Consider the following 26,601-nt stretch of genomic DNA (forward strand, 5'->3'; position numbering starts at 1 on the left):
AAGCACCAATTTCCAGCTTCCCCGCGCTCATGTTCACGACCTTAAACATCTTTCAATCATCGGTCAGTGCATGGAGCGGGCGAAGCGGGTTCGCCGGAACCACAGAATCCGGAACCAACCACAACCACAGACACGGCGGTGAAACCGGGTGGGCTGATGGTGTAATAGGAAGGGTAGCACCCCGAATCGCGGCTGTACACACTAAAAAGAAGCATCACACAAAAATGAAAAACTACCCACACCCGGTCGATTGTGCAACAAAATGCAAGAAATAGCCCCGGAGAGGGACAGACAGAGAACAAAAAACAAACGCAATTGTTGGACACAGTTTTAATCGCATTTTATCAACACGATATTAATTATTTTTGTTTATTTTTATGAATGCCTCTGCCATTATCAGTGCGGTGAAGAGTAGTAAACGTTTGTTTTAAAACCAGCGTGGAAATGGTGGTTTGTTGCGGCGGTGTGTAGAGAAGGGGAAATGAATAACGAAGCATACCACACCACACAAAGCGCACAACACGTGTGTGTGTGTGTCAGTGTAAAATAACATTTGGCGTGGTTATTATTAATTACTCATCCCACTTTGACCCACTGTGTAAATGAAATTGCGCAGGTAGGCAGTGTGGGGAGAAGACCCCGGGAGCATGCATGTAGGGGGGAGGAAAGTCATCCCCACAAGTGCAATAACAAAAAACAACAGACTTTCCCATCAATCTCCCTTCTGCCGCGGGGTGGCTGGTTGACGATTCGTGGTTTATCATTTCAGTGTGGAACACGAGCATGTAATAATCGGGAAAAAGTGGCAGCGACCAAAAAACCCCCCAGGCAGCAAAACTATCTATTTTACAAATTTTTAGCTTTTCATTTGCTTATAAAAACCCTGTGATCCTGTCTGTGTGTGTTTTGTATAGATAGAAGCCTCACAACAATTTACAGGAGTTTTTTAGAGTTCTTTTCTATCATTTTTCCATGCTATTTTTCAATTAATCCCGAGGTTTTTTTTACCGGTGTACTAAATAGTTTTTAATACGCTTCAATATTTTCTAAATATTTTTGAAATGATTTTTTTACAGTTGCCCTGACATGTTTTGGCTAAAGGTTTCTTTTTATTATAATTTTAGATTCATCTCAAGAATCTTTTTTTTTTTTTTTTTTTGGTAGCTCAGCTATTTTTGACTTGTTATGGTTTTTCATTTTTAAAAGTTTTTTTTTATATTTATTTTGACGTCTCATTATTTTTTTCGATCTTCTAAAAATATTTAATTTTTCGATTCGTCCTCATGTAATTGACGATTTCCCAAATATGTGTGAATCTTTCCAAGCAGTTTTGACAGTTTCCTAAATATGTTCCGAATTTGTTCCACGAATCACTTATGGTTTTGTAAAACTATTTGGATTCTTTCTGATGTATTATGATAGCTGTCAACATATTTTTGAATCCACCACCGGAAATTGAAATCTTCCCATTGATATTTGACGGTTTCCCAGATATTTCCGAATCCGTCCCACAGTGATGTTGACGAGTTTCGAATAATTTTTAGAAAGTTCATTCGAATGATGTCTAGGTTTAGGTCTAATCATTTCGTATTGGGCGCGCATCTCCAGCGTATTGGGCGGGCTGACTCCAAAACTTTTGGCTGCGGCCTCGGAAACCATTACATAGACCATATTCTATGGTTTTGTCTGAAGTACTAGGCAGCAAGACCCTCCTTATTGGACGCAGCTCGGGACATCGACAGAACGCCTAATGTTCCAGATTCCTACCTGTGGTCTATCTTTGAGTTCTGCCGAGCGAATGGCATAGTAGTTTAGTACCTTTCCTTCCTTCTTTTCACCCCTACTGTTTGTCTGTTATATGTGTTGTATCTCGCTTGTGTGTATGATGAACCTGGGAACCTGGATAAGGAACTGCAACGTTGCAAGAACGTATTGCAACGACTATCAACAGCAGACAACAGTAGAGTGAAGGAAGAACTCTGGATAACCTCTACATAACCATGGAGAACCATGAAATGGACGGGATATGATGCCCACACACACCATACCGACCCTCACAACCAACACTACCACGAATTTGGATGACGGGGATCACTATTAGCGGATCTGCCGATCTCACGCAGGGATAAGCTGTTCGGAGAAGGAAACGTCTCCAAACCATCGTTTCAAGCAAAACGGCCAAAGGCGACATGATCAACCTGATCAATAAATAACATGGTCAAGTAAATTGATAAGAATAACCCAGCATGTTTCTTAAAAATATATTTGTAGGATATTCGGTAATTACATTCAAGAATTTCAAAATATTTTACAAAATGGAAAAACAATTCGGGACCAATTCAACTCCTATAGAAAGGACCCGCCGTCGATGCCTCATTTGCCGATTTGATGGATCGTTTGACACCACGGATGGGTTGCTGTCTTATCAGCCCATCAGCTACTGTTGACGGTCGCCATAATGTCGATCCGAGATATGGATACTTTGTGCATGGCAGTTGAATTTATAACCATTCACAGAATCCATTTCCAAACAAACCCCATTTACCCAACTGCATTCGTTATTATGTTGCGATGAAAAGATAACCTAGTTTCGCATTGCATTTTTATGTACGCAGCACATATCAACCGGCTAGGAGAACACTGCAATTTTAATTAATGTCCCATTACAGAGTGCTTGGAACATCATCAAACATTTCATCCGTTTCACAATTAGCCAAGTAACGAAAGTTCGGCAAAGAAACCAGCAGGTGCAGAAAAAGGCAGCACAAATGATAAATCTTCCTTTCAACATCAAACTTTTGCGCGATTAAAATCATTAGCGTATGAAATAAGTATGATCCCGCGCAATGTTTTTCCCACACGCCGTTCGAAATGTTTCTCCATTTTTTTTTTGCTGTTGTAAAAATACGCCATCATACACGCGCACCGGGTTTCGTAATGTAAGTGCATAATTTGTGAATTAAATTTTAACAATTGATGCGCGCCCGGTAACTCATCCGGCGAGCATTTCGGATGTCCGGGTGGGTTCCCTGTGGACGCGACACGTAAACACGATCGAGAGCAAATTGAAAAAGGCAATTATTTTATCTGAGCTCATCATCGGTAAGCTTTTCGACCCTACCCCTCCCCACCGATTCTTCATGTAGGGTCCTCAGTCCTTTTACCTATCTCATAGTTACAAAAAAGAAGGGATTCAGTAAATTCTGTACTGCGCTGATACGATCGGTACGAATCCCATTCGTAAAAAGCAACCCGTTCCTATCGTTCCTCCCGAATACTGCTCAGTCCGCTAGCCCATCGATGTGCTTATCGATTACAAGGATCGTCGATTAATTGTATACACGTGGGGGATGTGTCACAGCAACTCACCTCTCGGGAGGGTTAAAAATGCCCATTTGACATTAGCTCTCGGTAATGAATAAAATACCACTCAACATATCCCAGGCAGGCAGACAATCGGGCAGGATATGGAAAATTTTTGTCGCTTTTTTTTCGGTAAATGTATTCTATCCTCATCAGCAGGCAGTGCAGCAGCAAATGAGTAGCAAAAATTGAAGACAGCAGAAAAAATCGCACACACCGTACCATGCCATGCATTAAATTGCATTCGGTTGCGATTAACGAGTTACACACTGACTATAAAGCTCTCGGTTACTTCTCCCACCGGTACCCCAACATTACCCAGGCAGAAGGGAGGCCAGCAAATATATTTATAGTACCAGTCCATAAACTTATCCTGCACACGGGAGAATGAACCATGTACGTGTACATAGGTACGGTGTGTGCGTTATGTATGTATGCAATAACTCGGTGATGTAGCCCCGGTTTTCCTCATTTTTTTGCCGCTTGGCGCTTCGAATAAATCCTTCAAATTTATGGCGATCGTCGTGTCGCGTCGAATTGACGCTGGAGCGTCCAATTCGGAATATCGCCGGAATCCCGTCCCGCGTTTGCATCGGGTAGCATGCATTATTTATCGTTACGGTGTTGCAGATGGTGTTGCTGTTTGATGAATGATTTCTAGCATTCCATTCGCTGTTGTGCCATTGAAGAAGAGAAGCCAATAACAAAAAAAACCCAACACCGATGTAACGTACCAATTGCCGTTTTGTTGAGGCCTTCCCCTTTGTACAGGAACTGCGCGACATCCTGGGGATCTGTCCTTAGGAGCTGGTTTTCATATAAAAATTCTATTCCTAAAAAACGAGAAAAGAAAATGAGGAAACAAATGTTAGTAAAGCTTATTATAAAATATAAAAATCTGATGATTTATTAAAGGAGTAATAAGGCTCAAAGTACAATGCAATTAGAGCTTAACTTTGTTACCTATTGTGGCCAATTCGAAACAACAAACGAAACAACAAACGAAACAAACAGAGACTGTTCAAGTGGTTTATCCTGTGTTTAATAACATCATAAGATCGAGTCCGACACTCTTTCCTGCCATAAACAGGAATTGGTTTGACATAAACCGGTACACCCCAACCCAATGCCGGCGCATACAACCGGCATCGACGTCTTCCAACCTGACAGCTACAAGCAGCAGTGGGCGCAATGGGCGATGGATGACTTTTTAATTTTAAAAGCCACTTCAGAGCTGACGGCGAACACTCGCCGAACCACCAACGTTCCTGCGGCTGGACCCATCGGTAGTTCTTCAAGGCCACACTCGCACATTCCGGCACGGAGACTAGTTGAACAACCAGCCCCGAACAACTTCTCCGCACAACAGAACTCCCCTTTTAACTACCAGGAGAATCGATACCGCAACTATCGATGGTGGTTGTTCGGTCGTTCCGTCATACAAGCTTAATTGCACCATTAGGAGCAACAGGTTCCGGGCCAATAGGGAACCCTTTGTTCGTACGGTCAAAAGGAAAACGTTTGGTAGTGGAGGGGGCGGGATCTGATCCATCGGAACAGATGCAGACAATTTAATTAAACGAATAAAGACAATCATTCATTCGGTGTGAGAGGCAAGCTTCTTCTGGCAGAGGTTCGTTGCGGAAGTGTTTTGTTGCCGACACGATCTTCTAGCCACCTTTGGCAGGATTCGGGGAGGTGAGTTCTAAACAATCACACATATTTCACCGACTGCAGGGAACCTTACGGTACGATACGCAGTGATGATTAATGTCCAACTAGTATCACACGGAGGAATTATTACACTCTACGCACATGTGGAGTGTGTGAGAGCGTTGTGGAAGTGGTACTCGCTCTTAATTGTTTCGTAATTGGAAATGGAAGACGATATTGGTCTAATGGTGACATATGATGACAGCTCCCGCGTTTGTTGAGTTAAGAGTTTTGGGAAGAAAGAAATAGGACAGACAGCAATTTAGGACGGAAAAAGAGAGTTAGAACTATCGTGAATACTTATTTAAAAATTATTCAAAAATATTTCACATTTGCATCGATGTTGAGATCCTGATGTTTCTGGAGATCATTTTCAAAAAAACAAAGACATTTTCCACCAACAAACCATGCCAACAATCCTCCTGTGGCTTTCAGAAAGAAGCAAGGAATTCTTGCCCTAAGCAATCGAAATGTTTCATTACTCAAGTCATTTCCCGAACAGGAAAGCTTCCTCAGGCTAGTGCTTCCGCTCTGGGATGTTGAGATAAAAGTTTCAACCGCGTACCTTTCTTTGGATCCATGTTGAACTTTTTCCGCCCTAGCGCCATCTGTTTGTCTTTGTTGGAATGTTTGTTCTCCTCCTTGCTTTCGTGGGATTTCATCTCCGACTCGACCTCGTTCAGCTCATCGTTGATTTGCTGCGAATGAAACGATGACGCAAATGCATTAGAAACGAAACATTTACATTTAAAATGTGTTGATAAATGGCGGATCTGTTTGGAGATATTATGGAGGAACATTGAAACGTCATTGTTGATGTGTGTGAGGAAACGGTTTCGGCTTGTCACCTAATTTACCTTACGATTCGGTTGCGAACAGCTCCGCTGGTAGACTAGATTACTCTTGTTTTTACAGTTGTTGCACATACGCAACACTTTGGTAATGGGAAGCGCCACACCCGGCGATGCCAACACCGGCGACCTTGGCAGTTCGGCCACGGTTGACGACGCTGGCGGCGGTTGATGGGGATAGTTGCGGTTGAACAGATCGGCACTATCGTCGATGAAGTCGAAATTGCTATCGTCCAGTATGCTAAACTGCTGCTGCAGTTCACCCGCGTTTGCCGATTGTTTCAACGCCCGCTCGTTGTTGTTCGGCTCTTTGGCAGGGTCCGACGGTGGTAATCGGGGCGGCGGTGGAATGGCCAGAGCACTCTCCGACTCACCCGCCTTCCCGAGCGCGTTTAGGAAGTTGCGCTTACTTTCCTCGACCAGCTGCCGCAGGTCAAGGTTGCTGTTCAGTAGCTCGCCATTGTCGCTGAAGATGAGTCCCACGCGATACGTTCGCTGACGGTTCAGCACGGTCGTCTTCGTGACTGTCGTGACCGTTTTCGCACCGTACACGACCTGTTCCTTCCGGCGCCGCAAACTGTTCGTCGCGTACGGTTGCACACCGACCGCGCCGCCCTCTAGCGTTGAAGTGGAGCAACTTAAGGCAAGATTACTATCGGACGAGGCAGATTCTAGCAGCGCGTCGTGCTGATGGCGAGAAACCGTCGTCGTGATGGTGGCGGTCGTCGAGATGCTGCCGGTCGTTTCCGGCGGTTCAAACACTTGCACATACTCGCACGTACAACCGACCGGTGGACGTTCGATGGAGGAACTGCTGGTGGACACTGCCTCGTCCAGACGGGACTGGCCGAACAGAGTTGTGCTTCCGTTCGTTGTGGCGGACGATAGATCGACGCAACTCTTCTGCAACGGTTTGTCCGGTTCGAGGATAGCTTTTTTCGGCTTCGGTTGACGGCGAAGTGACCAGAACCAATTGCTGGGCGCTTTCTTCGCGTCCGTTCCGCTACCAACGCCGGTAGCGCTCGGTGGCATCGAGGAGAACATTCTGCAGGGCCACTGTTGTGTTTGCGATTGAAAATCGAAGTGAGGCACTTGTGAGGCTCGGGCTACGATGGCGTGGCGTACACGGTAACTAAACACTAAATAACACGCTCGAACTTCGCGGACTTGGACTGGGCTAGGTGGCGAGGCGCGGGCAATTACCGCGTATGGCAATGAACTGGCTGGTAGGCTAGTGTACTTCACACACGCGTATCACACATCTGGTCGTCGCACACGGGACAACCCGCCGGCGACCGTGGTGGCCAAATTCACGGCTGTACAGTCACTGTCCGTCACGAGCAAGCGCTTTGTCCTTTCACTTGGAGTTTTCATTTGATTTATACGGCTCTTTGATTTGGAGCGAATGTCAGGAACACTTGTTAATGCACATTTGAGGTATATTTTGGTTTTATTAAAACGTCACTGTAAAGGAAATATTTTATACGCTCGTTAAACGATTGGATGTCTTGTCTTCGTTCTTGTTCAGTTGGACAGCAGCATCAGCAACAGCAGCAAAGCAAATTATGATTCAATTATTGTTCAACACACATTTTAACTAATTTTCAGAGTTCTTCTAATTATCTTTCCAGTACGCAAGTTTAAATCAACCATAAGAGACTAGCTTAGTTTAACCTGAATTTCCCAAAGCCCTCATTTAATCCACTGTACTTGAGATGATTAGGAACCATCGAAAGCAATCAAACGGTTGGCCCACATTTACGCCCGCCAACCCGTCCAAAAAACAAAAAACCGTTGACCGTAAAGTTTGATTTTCCATGCCCCCCAACCGAACTGTTTTCCCTCCACACTCACACACACACACCAGCACACAATGATTCGTTCGATCAAATTGAAACGTTTGATTTGTTGTGTTCGTTCATTCGTTCGCTTTTTTTTTTGAGCGAGATGTCAGCCGTGCTTCACTCCATTGGCGTCTCGGAAAGCTGGCAAACTGCCAGGCGCGACGGAAACATGGGAAAGCACACTGCCGGTCCGTGACTTGCACGCACGAAAAGTGCAGTGGCGCATTACACGTTTTGATCGACAGCAATTATTCGCCACATCCGCTGGTGGTATGGTAGATTAAGAAGGCGTGGTGGTGGCACAATTACCATCTGCCATTGATGAGGGGGAAGGCATTATTAGAGTGGAAGGTGCTGTTCCAATTTGTTTTGTTGAAGTCAAGGGAAAGAATTATGCTGCAAAAATTGTGGGTGATTTTAAAGGTTATCAAAAATTGAGCAGCTAAACATTTATTTCTTGGAAGACTTCGAGCTATGTGGAATAAACGAGCCAAGGACAATACAGTGCAAGTCACTTAATAAATCGTTCCAGCCACTTGGATTCAATGGCCCTTAACGCTTCTTCCAGAACGAAGTGTTTTCTCCCCCTCAAATCTCATCCCATAAGTAAAACAAATCTCCTTTTTTTCAGTGCAAATCTAATAAACCCTCCGCACATTCTCCGGCTCTAGTTTCTTTAGCGAGGAAGTCGCCGAAGGGAATTGATGATTGCGCAAATGGTGCGTCATAAATTTCACTTCATCTCGCTGAGCATGTACCCGCCAGCCATTTAACTCAGACCCTAATAATGCGGAAGGCCACCGGACAGCTGCAAAACATTTACACTGCTGGCGACGACACTGCTTATGCTCCAGTCGCGATGACGCGACTGAGTCGGATTAAGTGCACTGACAACTACGGATATTTGCTCGTGTGTCATGTGTCATGGTGGGAGTTGCAAAAGGATACGTTGATCGCTACTATCGACCAACTTCCAGCAACGTGGATTGAGTAATGGTGGTGGACGTTCTCGTACCACTGCCAACATCATCCGAAATCTATCATCCAGTGTGCGTGGTGGAAATTGAATCCACTGGGCACACAAGGGTCAAGAGAACGTTCCACGCGCTCTGAAATTTAATTCAATTTATAACAATCATCACCCGGTGAACAAACGGTTGTGGATTATAGCGGTTTAAGTACACGATCCACGGATAGCTAAGCAGCGTGATGTCAATGCTGCGAAATGCTGCGTCGGATTGCTGGGCCTCTCTCGCTCTCTCTCTTAGAGAAAGCACACACGTGCCACGAGAACACAAGAGACAGGCAAGTGACTGCTTTTGTTATGGCCAATAATAGTAGCCAATTGGTTATTGTGTTGGGCCCATCATTGGTCAATTGGTTTTACATCACAAAGGAATGATACTTAACGCCATCGGATATAGTTGTTCGTTAATTTCGTACAATTTTGTTATGCTGTGACCGAGGTGACGTCTCTAATTCATATTCTTATAGCAAAATCGCTTATAACTTCAAAGAACACTTGTTGTCTGGACTGAGAAAACATAGAAATGAGAATTATAACAATTATTTAATTATTTTTTTCGATTGCCAATACAGCAATAAAATTGATTTTATGCAAAGAACACCAATTTGCAATCAATAATACCCACACCTCGCTCGCTGGACACCACACCACCACAGGCGAGAATGTGTTAATCCAGCCCACCGGGCTGCCTGCCGAATGAAAAGACGAGCCGAAATTCTGACGACCGGTAATTGAATAAATTATGTGCAGTAAAAATTAATTTTACGAATTATGAATTATTAATCCGATAAATATCGGGCTGCAAATGGTGTCGCACCGACGCCCGTCGCCCGACATTTCCACCCTTGCGCCATGGTGAGAATCGATTGCTGCGGTGCCAGTTTGGTAGGTGTTGAGCTATCGAATAAATTTACCGAATCGCTCATATTGCAGTTTAATAAAATAAGAGAAAGTAAAAAAAACAAAACCCACAGGGAATAACCAATTGCCCAATTGAGCATTATGGTTGATGATGACGATGACGATGATGATGCAGAGGAGCTGCACGGCTTGCATTTGCTGGTGCAAAAGCATAAAATACAAACAGTGTTGCATCAACAAGTGGAGTTGCATTCAGGGTACAAAGCAGAGAAAATGCGAGGAAAACGTTTATTTTTTTATTGTTGCTACAAATTACCATGCGTCTCCATTGAATTGATAGTACGGCCTGTAGTTATTAGTTAACAAATAGGAATTTATACGCTACTTCCTTTTATTTTTAAACAGTTCCTCTTTGGAAAAACTCTTTAATTTTTTTTCAATCAAATTTAAAAATATTACCGAGTAAAATTGAGGATTTTTTTTTTAAATTAATTAATTAAACAATGCGCCCACAGCCAACGAATCCATCGTCCCGTTCTGTTCTTATTCCTACTGGGAACAAATGCAAAAAAGCTGTAAAATGTGCACTGCAAAATTAATGCTACTTGTCATGACCTGGTCATACTGTGTTGTACTGTCAGGCAGAGAAAGAAATTCCCCACACCGATGGTACGCCATAAAAATTGATGATGTATGATTGAATGGAAGGAAAAAAAAATCAGTGAAACAGGAAAAGTATGAAACTTATTAATTTTTCCCCCATCGTGGTGGTATTTGTAGCCTTTCTCTCTCTCTCTCTCTTTGGACATTACAACATCAAGTTGAGCTCAATAACCTCTCCCATAGTATCCTGTCGGACATTCCACTGCAGGACAACAGCATTTTGGGTGTCCAACAGCGTAGTGTCGCGATAGGTATTTCATTTCATCTCTGCAAAGCGAAAATTCCTTCACTCTTCAATAATTGACCTCACGCAAAGGGCATATCAAATTTTTGATTACAAACCGCACACCTTCGCACCTTCACACCTGCGGATGTGATCGATCAATCAGCCCATCTCATCCGGTTCAATGTTATTCGGCAATCAAAGGCAAGCCGACGACAAACGGCTACCCAGCGTAAAGCAAAACATTTATTATTTCATTAATAATTTATCAACAAAATACCGACACCGAAAGTATTCGGCGTAGAATTTCAATTCGAAAGCTGCTGACGTACAAAAGCGCTGTGCCAATAGTCCAGCCTATTTTACGGTATTATCGCTGGGAAGAGGATGATGACGCTTGTCCTGTATCCTGTATGAAACGAGATTTCGGGAAGGATTTTCTAACTGACGGAACAGAAAAATCCCGGTCCCAATCCTAGTATAACTCAATTTAGCAGGACGCACCAGGGGCTCTGGCAAATGTTCTATTCACTAATCAATTGCGTTCTAAATCCTCGCCCGATCCTAGGCCATACCAAAACATACAGAGCGATGGAAAAGCAATTCTTCCCTGTGAAAGCTGCTAGCTTTACAAGTTCTGAAGAAAAAAAAACAAGTCAGCAGTTCTAAACCGACGGGGCTATCGGTTTTCGGGAATCACTTTCCACGGGTGAACCACTTAAAGGTTCGCTATTGATTCTATCCAATTTGGTAGAATAAAGAAGGCAGTAAAACGGTTCTACGCATCTCGCTTTAAGCCAACATCTTTGCATTGTGCAGCCAAAGCTGGGTCTTTCACCCTCAACTACCGGAGGCTTTTAAACATGTCCCGTTTAAACTCCGCTGCGAAAACGGCCGTTTTAGCGCCCCTCTTACAGCACCGTTCCGTAAGCGGCTGCTGTTGTACGTGTGTTTGTGAAGGCATTAATTTATGGTCCAAATTGTACACCACGGGTAGACTCATTCTTCGAAAACTGCTACCGTTATTTCGGCACTTAGTACGCGCCCCCCAAAACTAGGGGGGGTTTGTAAAGATGAAGATGATTCAACGGTAAAGTAAGTTGTTTTCCGTGTTTCTTGCCAGCGACAATCGTCTCACTATGTCTGCTGCCGGGATGGGACGGTGGCTGTGGTATGGAAATGAACGACAATATATCTTACGCACGCTGGTCTTTAACGTCTTCCAACGTCTCCATTCGGCGCGGAAAATCCCACCAAAGCGTTTACTTTTTAATAAAGTCTTCGTAAACGCATTATTCCTTAAGGCATTGTGTTAGGCAGGCCAATAAATCTAACTTGTCTAGTATTGCTGGAGATAGCTTATTACGTATTACTGAGACAAAGTTCAGGAAGAACAGGAAACTTTTGAAAACAAACATGTCATTCAAATAGATTAATAAATTGTTCCGAACGATCATAGGAAGTAGATGTCCAAAAGAATAGAATTATTATTCTTTCTATTGATTGCTGTTTAAGTGACTCTATTTCCAGGAATCTCCATCAATAATCCCTCGGACCCACGGGAAAGTTGAAATAAATATCAATTTACTCACACCCACCGCAATCGATCTGGTAGTCATCTTTCCAAAAAAAGGTACGCTTTACGTTTTCCTGGCACGAAAAAACAATGCTTATAAATTTCCCCATCGCAACAAATGTGGATGAACCTATCGGGTATATACACAACCTGATGACGACGACGGTGGCAAATCGACCATAACCGTGCGCCACAAAATGACAATCATCTCATCGACTGAAACAGCTTTCCTTCTGCACTGCAATGCCATTTACTCGATAAACGATAAACGAAAACGGCCGCCAAACAAAAAAAAAAAACGGTCAAGCAGAGAAAAGAGACCAACGAAAAAAACACATCTAACAACAAACATAAATAACCTGTGTCAGAGAGCGTGTCTCGAGGAAGGAAAACGTTACGAGCAAAACAGAAAGTGATCACATTGGAAATAAAAACCACAAAACAAAACAAAACGGTATTCGAAAGCGAAAAGGAAAACCGAGTTTCCATTTTGGAAATCGCACCACCAACAAATGAAACCGAAAATGCGTCACCTCCAAACACCGAGCCCCTCGGGCCCCTTTTTCGTACCCAGCCAATGCCCCCCCAACACACTTGGCTAATGGCCAAAAACAAACGGTGTGTGAATGCGCTCTCGACTGCTGGTTTTTTCCTCTAGTTCAATGTCAGCACCGGAATGGAAAACCCTCAAACGGGGCGGTCCGAAGTGCCGATATGACAAAATATGACAACGTGCGACACGTGCGTTATGATCATGGGACCCAACAGAAGAAAAAAAATGAATTTTCTTTTACTGCTACAGGATATGTGTGTTGCACGGTTCAAGTGGATTTTCTTCCGTGTGGATGTCTCTGATCGAATCGAGATTTCTATCAAGCTTGTACGCATGTTGACTGGATCCATAAATCTGCCACAGAACCTCAACCCGCTATAGGTAGGCCATGGCAAGCTTTGACACGTTTTATGTGTTTGAATAAATTGATGCCAGTAACATTGAATCGAGCCTCACCTTTTTCCCAAAACAACAACACCCATGGAACTATTCATACCTCACACTGGAGCGGAATGAATTTGAGTTAAAAAATAGTTTGGATTCTATTTCCGAACCCTTTCCCAGGGGTTTAAAACCAGTACCGAACTCGCTATTCTCTCCCCGGTTATCTCTTTTTTTTTCCTGCTAAAAATGCTAAATATTTGATCGAACAGCAGCGGCCCGTTGTGCTAGGTATCCGTTGCACAACACCTCCACCAGAATGTGATTCGGTGTCATTATTTTTGGCCGCTTGTAAACATTGTGTCTGCTGTTTCAGCGTGCTACCGTGTTTTTAGTCAAGTTACGCTACGGCATAAATGTTCGGCCAAGCTCGGTTATAAGGGGACAGAAAACCCCTCCAGCGGGGCAGTATTGATTGGGCATCATAAATTGTCGAAAATCGATCGGCACCAATCTAGCCGGTGTTGGAAGCAAATGCTCGGTATGAGGTATTCAAATGAAGCAGGTATAAGGGCGTGAAGGATGAGTCTATTTTTGTTTTTGGGTGGAGGAGTAGGGCTATTTTAACTTAAATTTTTGCATATTTTGTATGTAAAGAATTTAGTTTGTAAAAGAAAGGATAGCTATATCGTCTTCTTTGACTCTTCAACCTCAAGAGGTGGTTCTGGTCTACCTTTTCTGACTATCTTGAGTTGAGTAGTCTAGTAGATTAGCCCGTTCTATGTACAGAGAGCTTATTCTATCAACTTTATTTACGTAACTCAATCCAACAAAGATAAAACCGGATTTCTCATATACAGTCTTAACAAACAGTTTTCAAGTTCATGGTTCCGCTGCTATAACTTCTCATTCGCCTTATGAAAAACCTGGACGACCTTATAAAACCCGAACAAAGAAACGTCGCATTCGCCGATCCATTTCCACCCACGATCTGCACACGCAAGAAATCAATCAACCGTGCAAAGCAAAACCGTCCTCGGCTGTACAAACGAATGCCAGGCACATTCGCGTTTTATGATCTTCACCCCCAGGCTTTCAACGGGGTTGCGCTCTAAAATCAAGATTGAACGCTCGGATTGCGAAAAACAGGAACTCGATTACAAACAATTTGTTCATGTTCCGGCTGGCCGTAAGGACGAGGACGATTATGCTAAAAAGCACCCCCGACGGTATAGACTGTAAAATTGCAAACACGCAATGTTTTGGGGCCCTCTATGCTCTGTTTGGGTGCTTGCTATGGTGAGCTATTAGGCGTTACCCCGAGCGACTGGGTCAATACTGGAAACAGTAGCAACAACATCAACCAGCTCCCATAATCAAACCAGCGCATATAGGGGGACGGGAAGGAAATTTGTACCAGACACGCAAATGCAGCGAAAGGTCCAATTTGATGAAACTGGCACTACCCGCTGCCCAAAAAAAAGAATATGCTTCCCATGTCATAAAGGGGCTTTTTTCCCTGCTACTGTGCCGTAACTAAGCTGCAAAATAGACAATAGATGGAGCATGTGTGCAAGGGATCGGTCGTCGGTCTGGCCCTCTGCGTTTGCGTGCGAGAGAGTGTGTCTGAGAGTGCGTATCAATTGAGCACAAGGTCAACCCCGTACGCTATTTATTGTGGCTGGGGTGGAAATATCAGCCGAGTGAGTACAGATTTGCCGTTTGTGCCACTGTGCCACACACGCATGATTGACGAGTTGTACCGCTTTTGCCCGCCCATCATTATCAGATTTCGAAAAGGTTATATGAAAATGAAGGGTGGCCCTGTAACGGCTGGCTAGTATCAAGATAAAGGCTATTATGCAAGTCGTAAACGAAAAGTTTTAAAATAAGCCTTTCAAAATAATAACAATCGCATGATTAGTTTAAGGTAGATGGAAGGGTCCGTGATCAAGAATCATCTGGGCCGATCCCCCATAGTGTGAGAACTGACTGTCAAACTATGCGGAAACAATAAGTCTAGTAAGCCAGAAATGGTAGGCATGACCTAAGAGGTCGTTAGGAAGAAGATCATCAAATCGTATGATTCGTTTTAATTTATAATTGTCCGATACCGATCTATAGCTATCTTTTACAAGAATAAAAGTATAAATAATAAATATTTTTTATCTTTAATTAATTAATAAACCTGAAGCACTGATTGTGTGAAATTATGTTCTGCCATTGTGATATCATCCGAGCATCGTTGTCATTGAAGTGATAGCGACAGTTAAACACACAGTTTATGTTAAAAAAAAACTATTTCAAAAAGCTATTTTTTATTATTTAAAATCATGCTTAAAGCCCTAAATTATGGGTTATTTCAAAATTCAAATTTGAAACGGCTCAAAGTAACATTCGAGTACAGCCCTTGAAATGGTTTAAAAAGTTTGCAATATGATATCACAAATTTATCGTAGCAGTTTGCAATTTATTTACAAAGAATTTATAATTCAATTAATTTACTTTGCAATTGTGCCCAACATTCACACAAAACGTTGAACTCGAAAGTGAAGGAAATGACCTCTCGTTCTACCCCATCAGTCGCGTGGAGCAGCCAGCGAGCGGTGGGGGAGGGTGTGGTGGCATCATAAATTAACGCGAACATTTTTTCCCCGCCCTTTCGCGACCGTGCTTCTTCCTGGCTGGCTGGCAGGCTAGCCCCACTGGAACTACTCGACCGACGAACGACGCAACACATAATGGGGGCCCGCGTTTGGTGATGCGAGCGCGAACAAAATGCATCGGATGTCGCGCACGGTCGGTATGCGTACCGTCGCGCGCATATGATGGTTAGTGTCCTTCTGCATGTTACGCTTCTGATTAGCACAGGACCTACACACACACACACCCAGAACCCATTGACCGACGGTACGCTACGTGGTGCGAATGAGCAAAGCGGGTGCACAGATAGCTGGCCGAGCATACAGCAACCAGCGTTCGCTAATAAATAGCCGATCGGTGCATATTTGCATACGCGAAACATTTTTCCCCCGAACTCGCGATCCGTGGGGCACAGATTGCACGGAAAGGTAGCGCTGGCTGCTACAGGCCGGCGAGGTTCATCACCCCCATCATGACACGATCGTTTGGTGAGCACGGGTGAGCTGCACTATAAGGTGATGGCTGCGGGCTTGGGCAAATATATGATCGGTCGTTGTCATTCTTGCAACCAGTGCGCCCAACGCCCGGCGGACACGATCAGCCCTCCCGTCTTGACGATTTGCTTGAGTTAAGAATAAATAAACAGACGGTGGAGAGGTCCGGCCAGACAGCCGGATTTGCCCGAGCAAACTGTGCAAAGGTGTCAGTTTTTGGGAGCGGTTTTTCGTTTGGATTTGTGTTAAGATTTTAAGACAAAGATTTGAGTGATTTATATCCTTAAGAAGAGGCACGGTGGTACATATAGGTCGAATGGGACTTACAGAAGAATTCAAACAGAGAGACCGTTTCTGAGCAGGAGTATGTTAACATTAACTTTGACCCAACCGAACGCATTTACTCAGCAAAAAATGATATTTTCTTAATCCTCTTTTATTGGAGTTTCAACTTTGGACTGCACTCCCCCAGAAAAGAACACATAGCAGTTAGCCCAACTTAATTGGCTTCGAAAAAAAACCACTCAAAACTAATTGAATTAAGCGATAATGCATTAACAACTAAAGAACCAGTTTTTATCTTCACAACCTACCCCAAAACCAGTCCCCGTAAGTGAAGCACCAGAATGGTTAACGCCAAAGCAAAGGCTGTCTGCCCAGCCCAGCAGTGACAATGACAAACACAAACAACGTCATGTGAAATCAATTAAACACGATCAAGATCACATCGCCAAGATGCTTCCAGATGAACACGATCTCCGAAAATACGACCGGTTTTTTTGGTTGTTGCTGTAGTGAAACAAGATACGCATGAGAAGTTAGCTCCACTTTTCGTCGACTTGGGTAGCCCTGCTATCAAGCGTTGGCCCTCACGTGTTTCAGACCGTAGCCGTAGTCAAGTGGCTTGACTGTGAATATTAGCGCCAAAACTTGCGAACGCGTCGTCAATGTTGCAACATCGTGTTATTTGAACAATGATGACGCAGAGAGACGACGATGATCACTCGCTCGCCGCCCTCACTTCACAGTAGCGGCGACACCAACCAATGTCTTACCAAAAACCCCATCATTACGTGTTCCTTTTCTGTTTACAACGCGCTCGAAACGACACTGGAGTTGAGGGAACAGCAGCAGCAGCAGCACGATTGCTTACACTTAAATTGCGATGACTCATTTCATTCACCTCGCTGGCTGCTGGCTGGCTGGCTACTTCATTGGAGAAACTGTGGATAATTTCATTTTGCATCGTCATACCCTCCATGGGACCTCGGCGGCCGGGTACGTTTTTTATCGTCGTTGGCTTCCCTTAATCATTACTCTATCCGTACAAGCACGTAGCGCGAGGTAAACCCCATCTGACAAAGAAGATGCTAAATGGAACGACGCGCTAGCAAACACCTTGTCCCCAAACACGATGGCCTTGCCCCCTAGCGATCGAGCCTTGCAGAAGTCTTCGGTGGATGCCAAGATCAGCTTCAACTAGCTTCGCGATATGCCCTTCAAAAATGCAGGCAAGCAGCGGCTGGGTGCTCTGCTCAAGGTCCTAAAAATAGGATCACAAAAATACACCCATCAATCGGTTCTCGTGTCTCGCGCACGGCTGGGAACGAGTTGTCATTAGTGCGTTGTTTTAGTATGGTTTCTTTTTTTCCTCGGCTGTCTCCATATATCTCTTCTAGGTTGTAGTAACGAGGGGACAGGATTGACACCAAGATGTGTTTGTGTGTTTTTTCTTGTGTGTCTAGAATCGAGAATTATGTTAACCCTTAGCCACTGTACAGATCTCGAATCGGTTTCCGTGTCGGTTTTATCATCATACCACACCAGCGGCAAACATGACGACGAGAGTCCCGGGGATCTTCCACGGCTGTCTTGCTATAGATGACGCAGCTAATAATTTGAGCCCGCTCGCGTTCTATTTATGACGACTTCTATTTCTTTATTTTCTTCGACCATGAGTTAACGGGCGCGGCAGGAAAACGGAAGCATGTCCCTCATAACACTGTCTGTGTGTCGCGTACTTGCACTAGTTGCGAATTTTCTCAACCTACTAAATGATCTTTCCGAAACCCTCGAACCCTCCCCGCACCACGTCCAACAAGTCACGCAAACACTTTGTGATCGTCCAAAGATCATCTTACATGCTGCTGCTTCTTCGTTTTTTTTTTCACACCAAATGGTGACATTTTAAATAAAGAAAACGCTTGGCGCTCGGCGGCGGCGTTTGCTGACTGTTGCCAAGCCAGCCAAGCCAGTGAAGCTCTTATCGGTTCTCGGTGGGTGAAAGCAAAATTTATACCATCGGGGCCACCAACCAGCAACGAAAATTGGTCGATTTCGTGCAGGTATGTGTTAACATCAACACACACATTGCTTGAAACTACAATTCTTGGCATCCCCAAACAATTTTTTTAACAATGTGACCCTTAAAAAACACAGCTGTTGAATATTTTAAATCAACTCACGGTTTAATCCACACCTTACATCTACCGAAGCAAAATAAAATAGTAAAACAAAACCGAAACCTTCAAATTCATTTCGGCACACTGGTTAAAAGCGACGAAGATTGTCGTAAAGGATTTCCCCAAGCCATTCCTTTGTCTGGGGTTTCGGAGCAAACGATGGGAATTTTTGAGGGGGGTTCTAACGGTGAAGATGAAATTTTGATGACGCCCGATCATTAAGTGGCGCGAATTACTTCGGCTGACGAAAAATGGCAAACATAGAAGGAAGCATAATTGACCATTTGTTCGGTGCTTGAGAACATTAAAAATCCTCTAAAATAATGGGAGATTATCATTAACAGAAGTTTTAATTAAATAAGATAAGATTTGAAATTACTAAACAATATATAAACTCAAAAAACTTAAGAACATTTCATAAAATTATAAAGTAATCGTAACTGTTCAATCTACTGTTTTCCATTTCAAAATTACAACATTAAAGACCTACCTCGATCGTAAAGCAACGTAAGCAACGAAGCTACGATGTTGCAATCGCGCAACAAGTTTGAAAGGAAATTACATCGATTGCACCATTTGCGCCATAAAACCCTTCAAGGAAAGTTGCTCCCTCGCATCAAGGTTTGTTTATCATTTCCGGTTAAACTCTGTCCCTCGCCCAACGAACATAATGCTTCCTTCGAGAAGCACACCGGGAAGACAACCTCCACCGGAACGATGGTGAAAACGGGCAAACCCTCTTGCAATACTGCACAACCGCCCGATGCGGCCCGACGATGTTCGCTGCTGTTCGCTGTTTGTTTATTCAAACCGAAAAGTCGGATTCCCGGACCCAGCTAACATACGCGGCCAATACGAACCCCATACGAAGGGAGACATTCGTGTTGCTTCATAAACCAACATCATCCTTCCTGTGTGTGATGTGTGTGTGTTGGACGGGTTCACGATTGCAATATTATGTTCGATAAACATATGGAACCGCAAAGACTCAAACTCGCAATTGGAAGGGCAAAAAAATGGAAAAAATATGGATCAACCGAAACGACCCGCCGGATCGAAACTTCGCAGCCGGAAGTCCACCACACCGGAAGAAGGCACAACCACACGGCCACACATACTGCCGGCAAAGCGAAAGTAAAATTAAGAACGCAATAAATGCATCTATTGGTGCGCATCCACGCGTTCAGCTCAAACGACTTCTACTTCGTCATTCGCTTCTGTTTGCACAAAACGCAGCGACGTGCAGTTGATAAGGACCAGAGCGAGCGGCTTCTTTAATGAACAGAGGACGTTCCTGTCAATCAACAAACGCTAGCCGAGACAGATCTAGTATTGAACACTGGAGTAAATAAATAATCAAACAGCTCGTTTGTTATTGAACCGAATGGGTCCGGGCATTTATTTATTGCTGTAAGATTCTAATCGATTTGCTGTTTGATTTCTGCTTTCAAACAGAGAGCAGTTGATATAATTAACTCCTGCTTTGCACGTCAGTAAAAGTAATCTTAATAACCTCAAATTTATTTTAGCTTGTGAAAGCATGTGCACACATAAATCTGCGAAATTCCTCCGATGGCATTACGTCAGATTTGCAGGACACACGATCCAAACGCCCATAGATCGGATGATGATCGTTTCGCTTCATAGTGCACCGAACACATCCTACCAGACCAATGCATGCGAAGGCTCAAATGTCAGAAACCATTCGAGTGTGAGCGATGGATATCCATATTTTCAACCCACATATCGCATGGCCTGACCGGGAGCGACCATCGCAACGCGATCTCGTCTTGTAAATCATATTACCAACCGGCAGCAAATTCCCTTTCACAAATGATCAGCCAAAAAATTCACGCACCACAGAACAACAAACCTCCTTGTCGTCGGCTGGTTTCGTGATGTCTATTCTTAGGTATTTCCCTCTTGAATGGGAAACCGTGGCCACTCAATTTAGCATTCTTCCGCCGTTGTGATCCAACCACCTACAATTCCAGAACAAACCACAAAAAAGACCCACCCAAGCGTGACGTCACTTCGCTATGAAGAATGATGACCTGCTCGGGTCGCGGACATGATCAAGCTGATGCTCTTTAACAACAAGTGACCAACGAGCCAAAGCGGATATTGTAAGAATGAATATATTCCGCTGTGCTCTCCGGCGAGAATCGCTTATTATCTCATCATATTTTCTCCAACTTCCGAAACGATGAAGACACGAGTTGTAGTGAGGTACAGCCGGCCGGCGGGGCAGGTGATGATATCATCATCTCCTCATGCACACACACACACTCCACTGCAAAACGGCACACACGCGACAGGCCAAAAAAATGCTAAACGAATCGAAACTGACTCTTCCGCCTCCACCATATGGCCAGTTAAGCGTGGTACGAATTTATGCGTGTGGGGTTTCGGTTCTGCCTCTTCTCTGTTTTGGCGTCACAGCGGTAGAAAGCGGCTAAGGACGAGGCCAAGGTTGAACGACGGAGATGAGCGCCGGGCCGCATCGTGTGTCCATGGTAAAATAACGACGTCGTAGATGATGGTTTTGATGATGGTTTAGCACTTCAATAACATTTTTCCGACTGGTTAGCAATTGAGTGATATAATGCTTGCCACGGAAGGACTGGCGGGCGAGAAAAAAACCCCGGGTTCCCCAACTTTGTTTAATCGACTGAACATAACAGTGAGTCCTAACCGGGTTGGTCAGAGAAAAACGCGCCGAGAAAATATGGATGTCCCTACGGCGACTCTGCACGCAGTAAAAAGACATAATACGATTTGCCCTGCCCAGCCCCAGTAAAGTTCCTCGAAAGAACAGAACCCGGAGCAAAGGAAAAGGGATAATCAGGTTTATTGAGGGCCAGAAACTCTTTTTTCCTTCCTCGCCTATCTTCCCATCAGCAAACTTTGGGCGTTGCGCGAAAAAAGGGATACCCTCGTTTGCCATGGCAACGATCCTTTATCTGGGAAGCACTGCCTCCAGGACGCGGTTCTGCTTTAACTTGCAAGACAGCTTATGGCACGTGCTCCATACGCTTCCCATCGACCTCGTAAAAACTTCACGCCACGCCACCAGTCAAACAAATAGGATAACTAGGACAAGATCAACGCACAAGCTAAGCCTCCGAGCGTGCTGTGGAGTAGCAGGGAAGAAACCAGGCCTACGCCGATTAAGTTACAAACAACTTGTCAGGATGCCAGAAAGGGATACAGCAAGCAGCAGCAGCGCCGAGGGCCGAACAACCGAAATCGAAAGCGATAAAATCGCATCCCGAAGTAACAGGATGGGGGAGAAGTTAAAAGTTTTACATCTTACTCCTGCTATGTGGGCCGGGCGCAGTTCCCATGGGATGGAGAAGTGTTGTGACACTCATCGTTTTTTTCCTTCGTTGTGAATGGCATACACCAAGAAGAACTGGGTCACCACCAACTCACAAGACGCAAATTTGCTAACGTTGCTTAAGCCCTTTACAGTGAGTGGGACAGCGTTCTCGCACGTACCTCCTCCAGGAAGAACGGAATCGGGATCGTGTCCCGGTCGTTCGTCGTTCGAAGAAATCCAATACCGGAAGTGATCCCATCACGAAAAGGGTTAACCGTTGATGGGATGTGCAGCAAAGATGGAAGCAACGAATGTGTTTACGATCGTACTCCCGAGTGAGCCGAGTTCGATTGAAAAGTGAGCCTTACATTCGGGTGGTATACATAAATAAAATTGTTTATAATAAATCGGATGTTTAAGTGTTTCTGGGTAAGAGGAAATCCTCACCAAAATAAAAACCACACACCCTTAGCGGGTTTGTTTGTTAGCGATCATCTTCAAGAAGGGTATTGTTCGGACATTGTCCCCTCCTTTGCTTGGTCGTAAAGCAACACGATTCTATAAATACTTATTCACCACTGGTCTGGTCTTTAACCTTTCCGACTGCTTCCGAAAGCCTTTCGCTCTTAATACCTTAATACCGAGAAGGGAATACCTTTAATAACGAAACTCAACATAAAGCAACATTTTCATTCGATAATTAATGGATTAACCCGGTTCCAGCGTAGGGCAGGTGGTGTGCGTTCGTTATCGATTGACGTTATCGTGGCTGCCGGTGCTTTTACGTACGAAGGGAAAGCCGGATATCGAATAATCTACGATTCAAATGTGGTACCCATTTGGTGCTAATTCCAAAGCGCCAGAAAGGACCTTCTTCACCTTATTTTTTGGAAGTGGTAGTAAATTCTGGTACAACTTCATTCCTCCCGAACGCAACGTGGTTCGGTGGCAATACCTTTCGGTTTGATTAATTAGCAAGATGGGAAGTCCACAAGCACCCAGAAGACTTCTAGCGTGGATGATGGTGGTTTGGTGTTTGGAATATTACCAAATAGCTTTCCATTTTCAGTGTTCACCATAGTTGATAAATGGTTCGGGTCGTGGCCAGAGTCTAGATATGTAAACGGTTGCGTAATGAAATTTGTAAGCATCATAATTACTCTCATGGTGGGGTTATCGAATCCCCAACATTATATTAGCATTTTTATTTATGTTGTGTGTAAGCAATAAATAAGAGATTTTTTTTCGGGAAAAGTGTTTCACATTTTGATAAATCTTGCCTTTCCTATCCGATAAGATAAATCACGGGGAAGGTATATGCCCTGTGGCATTGAAAAGCAATCGGTAAGTCATGAAAGTGGGATCGTTTCAAAAGATATTAAAAAAGGAACATAAACTAGTACACAAAATCGGCCAAATACGATCAAAAATCTCCAACAAATGATAAAACAACTGTATAAAACACAATTTAGATAACTAAACACACAACATGGAAATACAACCAAGTCTTAGGCATGTAACCTTATCTATTCAGCTTCTACTGCCATAAAAAACGAGTACCAGCCATAACAACTTGCACAAACAGTTACAGAAAAAATGGTTTAAAATCATCTATAATGGAGCTACGTGTCACCTCGCACATGTGTCCATGTAAATATGTACATTAGCCATCATCAATTGACGTATACGCTGAGCCCGCGCCAAGGCGTTCGTTTGGCAGAAGCAATCAATTATTATTGCCGGCTGTCACTCTCCCGTTAGGTGTTGAGTGTGTGTGTGTGTGTGTGTGTGTGTGTGTGTGTGTGTGTGTGTGTGTGTGTGTGTGTGTGTGTGTGTGTTGTGCAAATTTAGCACGCGCTTTACGTCACGATTCCCACCCTTCCCCCCCTCAGGAACCCAGGATCACCCGGATGATCACGTTTTGGTTGCAGCTGCAGCAAAGCTTTTGTTTGTTTGTTTGTTTATGTTTTGTCCGCGATGCAAAAAAAAACCCCAACTGATAAACGATGCCACGGTACTCTTTTTCAAAATTGCTGACCAACGGAAACGACAGCACGAGGAAGAACTGGGCCAAGTTGAACAAGACAAATCCTTTGACCACGGTATGGCACGACAGCGAAGCTTCTGGCTGCCAGATGTTACCCACACTTAAGGATGGGTCAAACGGTTCATAAGGAATGGAGGAGAAGTTTTCGGAGGCCAAACACAACCAACCAGACCGGAAAGGGACAATCGGGGCGAAAAGACATCCTTCGATAACACTTCACTTCTCGCTCGTTCGTTCTTCTCTACACAGAGGAGTTCCAGTTTCGCTCTGTGTGTGTGGCTGTGGTGTTATTTGCGAAAACGAAAATCGATGAGCAGACACATTTTATTGGCCCCTGGTGTTGTGCTTTCTTTTTCTGCTTGGAAGAAGCTTGTCCAAGAGACAGCAGCAAAAAAAACGAGACAACATACTGGCCCAAAAAGACGAAACGCCAGCTCGATCGACTCTTGCTTATGATAATTTATGCAAGAACAGCAACGCACAAATCGAATCAGGACAGGCCAGAAAGGTAGGGAAGGTAGAATGCATGCAGAATATGTATATACATATACCCAACCAACCGAAAGAAACATGAGTACCGGTACCGGCTAACAACAAACAACCGTCGGCAGCAGCATCATCTTCTTAACCTCAGCCCTCCACGGCTCCGGGTAAAAGCCATTTTCGGTGTCATTTGGTGGCTGGCAGGCACTCAATCTAAGTAGAAGAAGAAAAAAAACACGGAACACCTCTAAATGCCCTACTGGGTTGGTTCAATGAACCGAACTCAACCGAATGAAGTCAAGGTGTCACGTACGGGCGAGTGTGGCCCGTATTTGCTCTGCTTTAATTCTTCCTCTCAATATCCCAGGGCTGACTGCGCTGCTCGAAGCCGGGATTGACAAGCTTCACGGAGTGAAGTGTCACATCAATATTCATCGAAACCGCATCATTCGAGAGAATGGTCGTTTTGGCCGAAGAATGTGAAGCTTCCCCGTTGATCCACCCAAGAGCAGGAAAACGTTTAGCACTCTGCTTGCTTTTTGCTTTGGCTTTTTCGGTCTCTTAGTGCTGCGGATTTAATAAAGACATCATTGCACCAGACATTCCACACCCGAACGAGAGGATGGCGATTGCGGCAATCGTAAATAAGCCCGGCGAATAAGCGCGCCCCTTAAACAAACTAATTTCCACGCCACGGCTTGGAATAGTTTTCCTTCTGGATAAAGCACGGTGTGTGTGCCTTGTGAGAGAATGCGAAAAGCGAATTCCTTCACAACGTTCTGTCAAGCGCACGGTGTGAGACATTCCTGGTCGCCTTTTCCCCCAAAATTCTTGTGACGCCCGCATACGATTAATGTATCGACAATGGCACACCAGAGACTGGGCGAGTGTCTCTTCGATCTTGTCACACACATATGTTTTTTTCTGATGTTTTCTTCCCGTTCCCTTCTTGATACTCCTGGATCAAGTCACTTTCTTCTGTCGGTTTTGTTTGCCCGCGGATCATCCATTGATATGCTAACCAACAAACGGAAAGCAAGATATGTATTCCTAGTGAATGCTGACAGTTAGGCTTCGTTTTTTGCTGTTGTAAGAAATTCTTAAGAAATTTAAGACACACAATAATGCAGTGACCTTCCCGGAACGCTACAACCAAGCCGGCAGAAGGACACACAAAACAAAAAACGGTTTTACGCAACTAGCTTCACGCGTGCCCAGAATCCTTGCACAGCCCTTATTTTCGTCGAAAAGTCGTCGTGTTGCTGTTTAGCATATTTTTAAATCCAGTTTTGTGTCTTCCTTTTTCTGCTTCCCGGCGTTGGATTGTGGTGTTCCCGAAACTCGGGATTGAAGCAATTGAAGTGTACGTAATGCTATAGCGCGATTGAACGAGACCTTACTTAGCATAGCTTGTACGAAAGAGCGAGAAAGAGCATTAAAACGCGTTAAGCATTCTATCCAGACTGCGGGCCGAAAGAAAACAGTTAGTTGAAGTTAAATCGAATCAGTGGCTGAAAATAAACCAACAAGGAAAAGGGTTTCCTTGGTGCTATTTATGAACGTTTGCAGCAATGCTACGAGCACTTCCGGTCGAACTCCGGGGCGTCGACTCCACAGATCCTTTGGGAAAGTTTGTAATTATTGTAATGTATTCACTAAACGGGAAGGAAAGGCAAAAGTTTCTACATGCTGCTCATGTTAATGCATGTAACTGCCAGCCAACGTTCGGGACACAACTGTTGTGGAATTTAACAAAAACCGACAACATAATTAAGGTACAGATTTTAGTTTCTTTTTTCTTTGTGGCCCATAGTGGCAGGACGAAACAAAAAGATTACTTTATTTAAATTTACATGCGACTGTTACACAGGTTTTTTTATGGATTATAGACTAACTTTAAGGGGTTGTAGAGATATTCCTAGTTATTCATAATCAATTGCATCGTGTCTTTAGTGGATAGAAAATATATTTGAACGATATTCGTTGATTTGGAGTAGCTATTGCCAAAGACATTTTGAACATTTGTTTATATTAGCCGTACTGTTCACTAGCTTCTTCTTCTTTCTTGGCCGAACGATTTTGTAGGTCATACCTG

At 44.0% G+C, this 26,601-nt stretch overlaps 1 protein-coding gene across 4 annotated transcripts in view; it reads right to left on the bottom strand.

Annotated features, from left to right (window-relative positions):
- LOC118511746 (cytohesin-1) overlaps window positions 1–26,601 on the bottom strand; it is a 56,018-nt gene that overhangs the window by 9,957 nt on the left and 19,460 nt on the right. For 3 of the 4 annotated variants that reach the window (XM_036055206.1, XM_036055205.1, XM_036055207.1), the window contains exons 2-4: window positions 5,934–7,391; window positions 5,642–5,774; window positions 4,098–4,196 (exon numbers count right to left, since the gene is read on the bottom strand). In XM_036055206.1, coding sequence (XP_035911099.1) covers window positions 4,098–4,196; window positions 5,642–5,774; window positions 5,934–6,971 — 1,270 coding nt within the window. In that variant the 5' untranslated portion in view covers window positions 6,972–7,391. The remainder of the gene's footprint in view (window positions 1–4,097; window positions 4,197–5,641; window positions 5,775–5,933; window positions 7,392–26,601) is intronic. The other variant, XM_036055208.1, reaches the window with a different exon arrangement.

Source organism: Anopheles stephensi, chromosome 3 (assembly GCF_013141755.1).
Source record: "Anopheles stephensi strain Indian chromosome 3, UCI_ANSTEP_V1.0, whole genome shotgun sequence".
Taxonomy (NCBI): domain Eukaryota; kingdom Metazoa; phylum Arthropoda; class Insecta; order Diptera; family Culicidae; genus Anopheles; species Anopheles stephensi.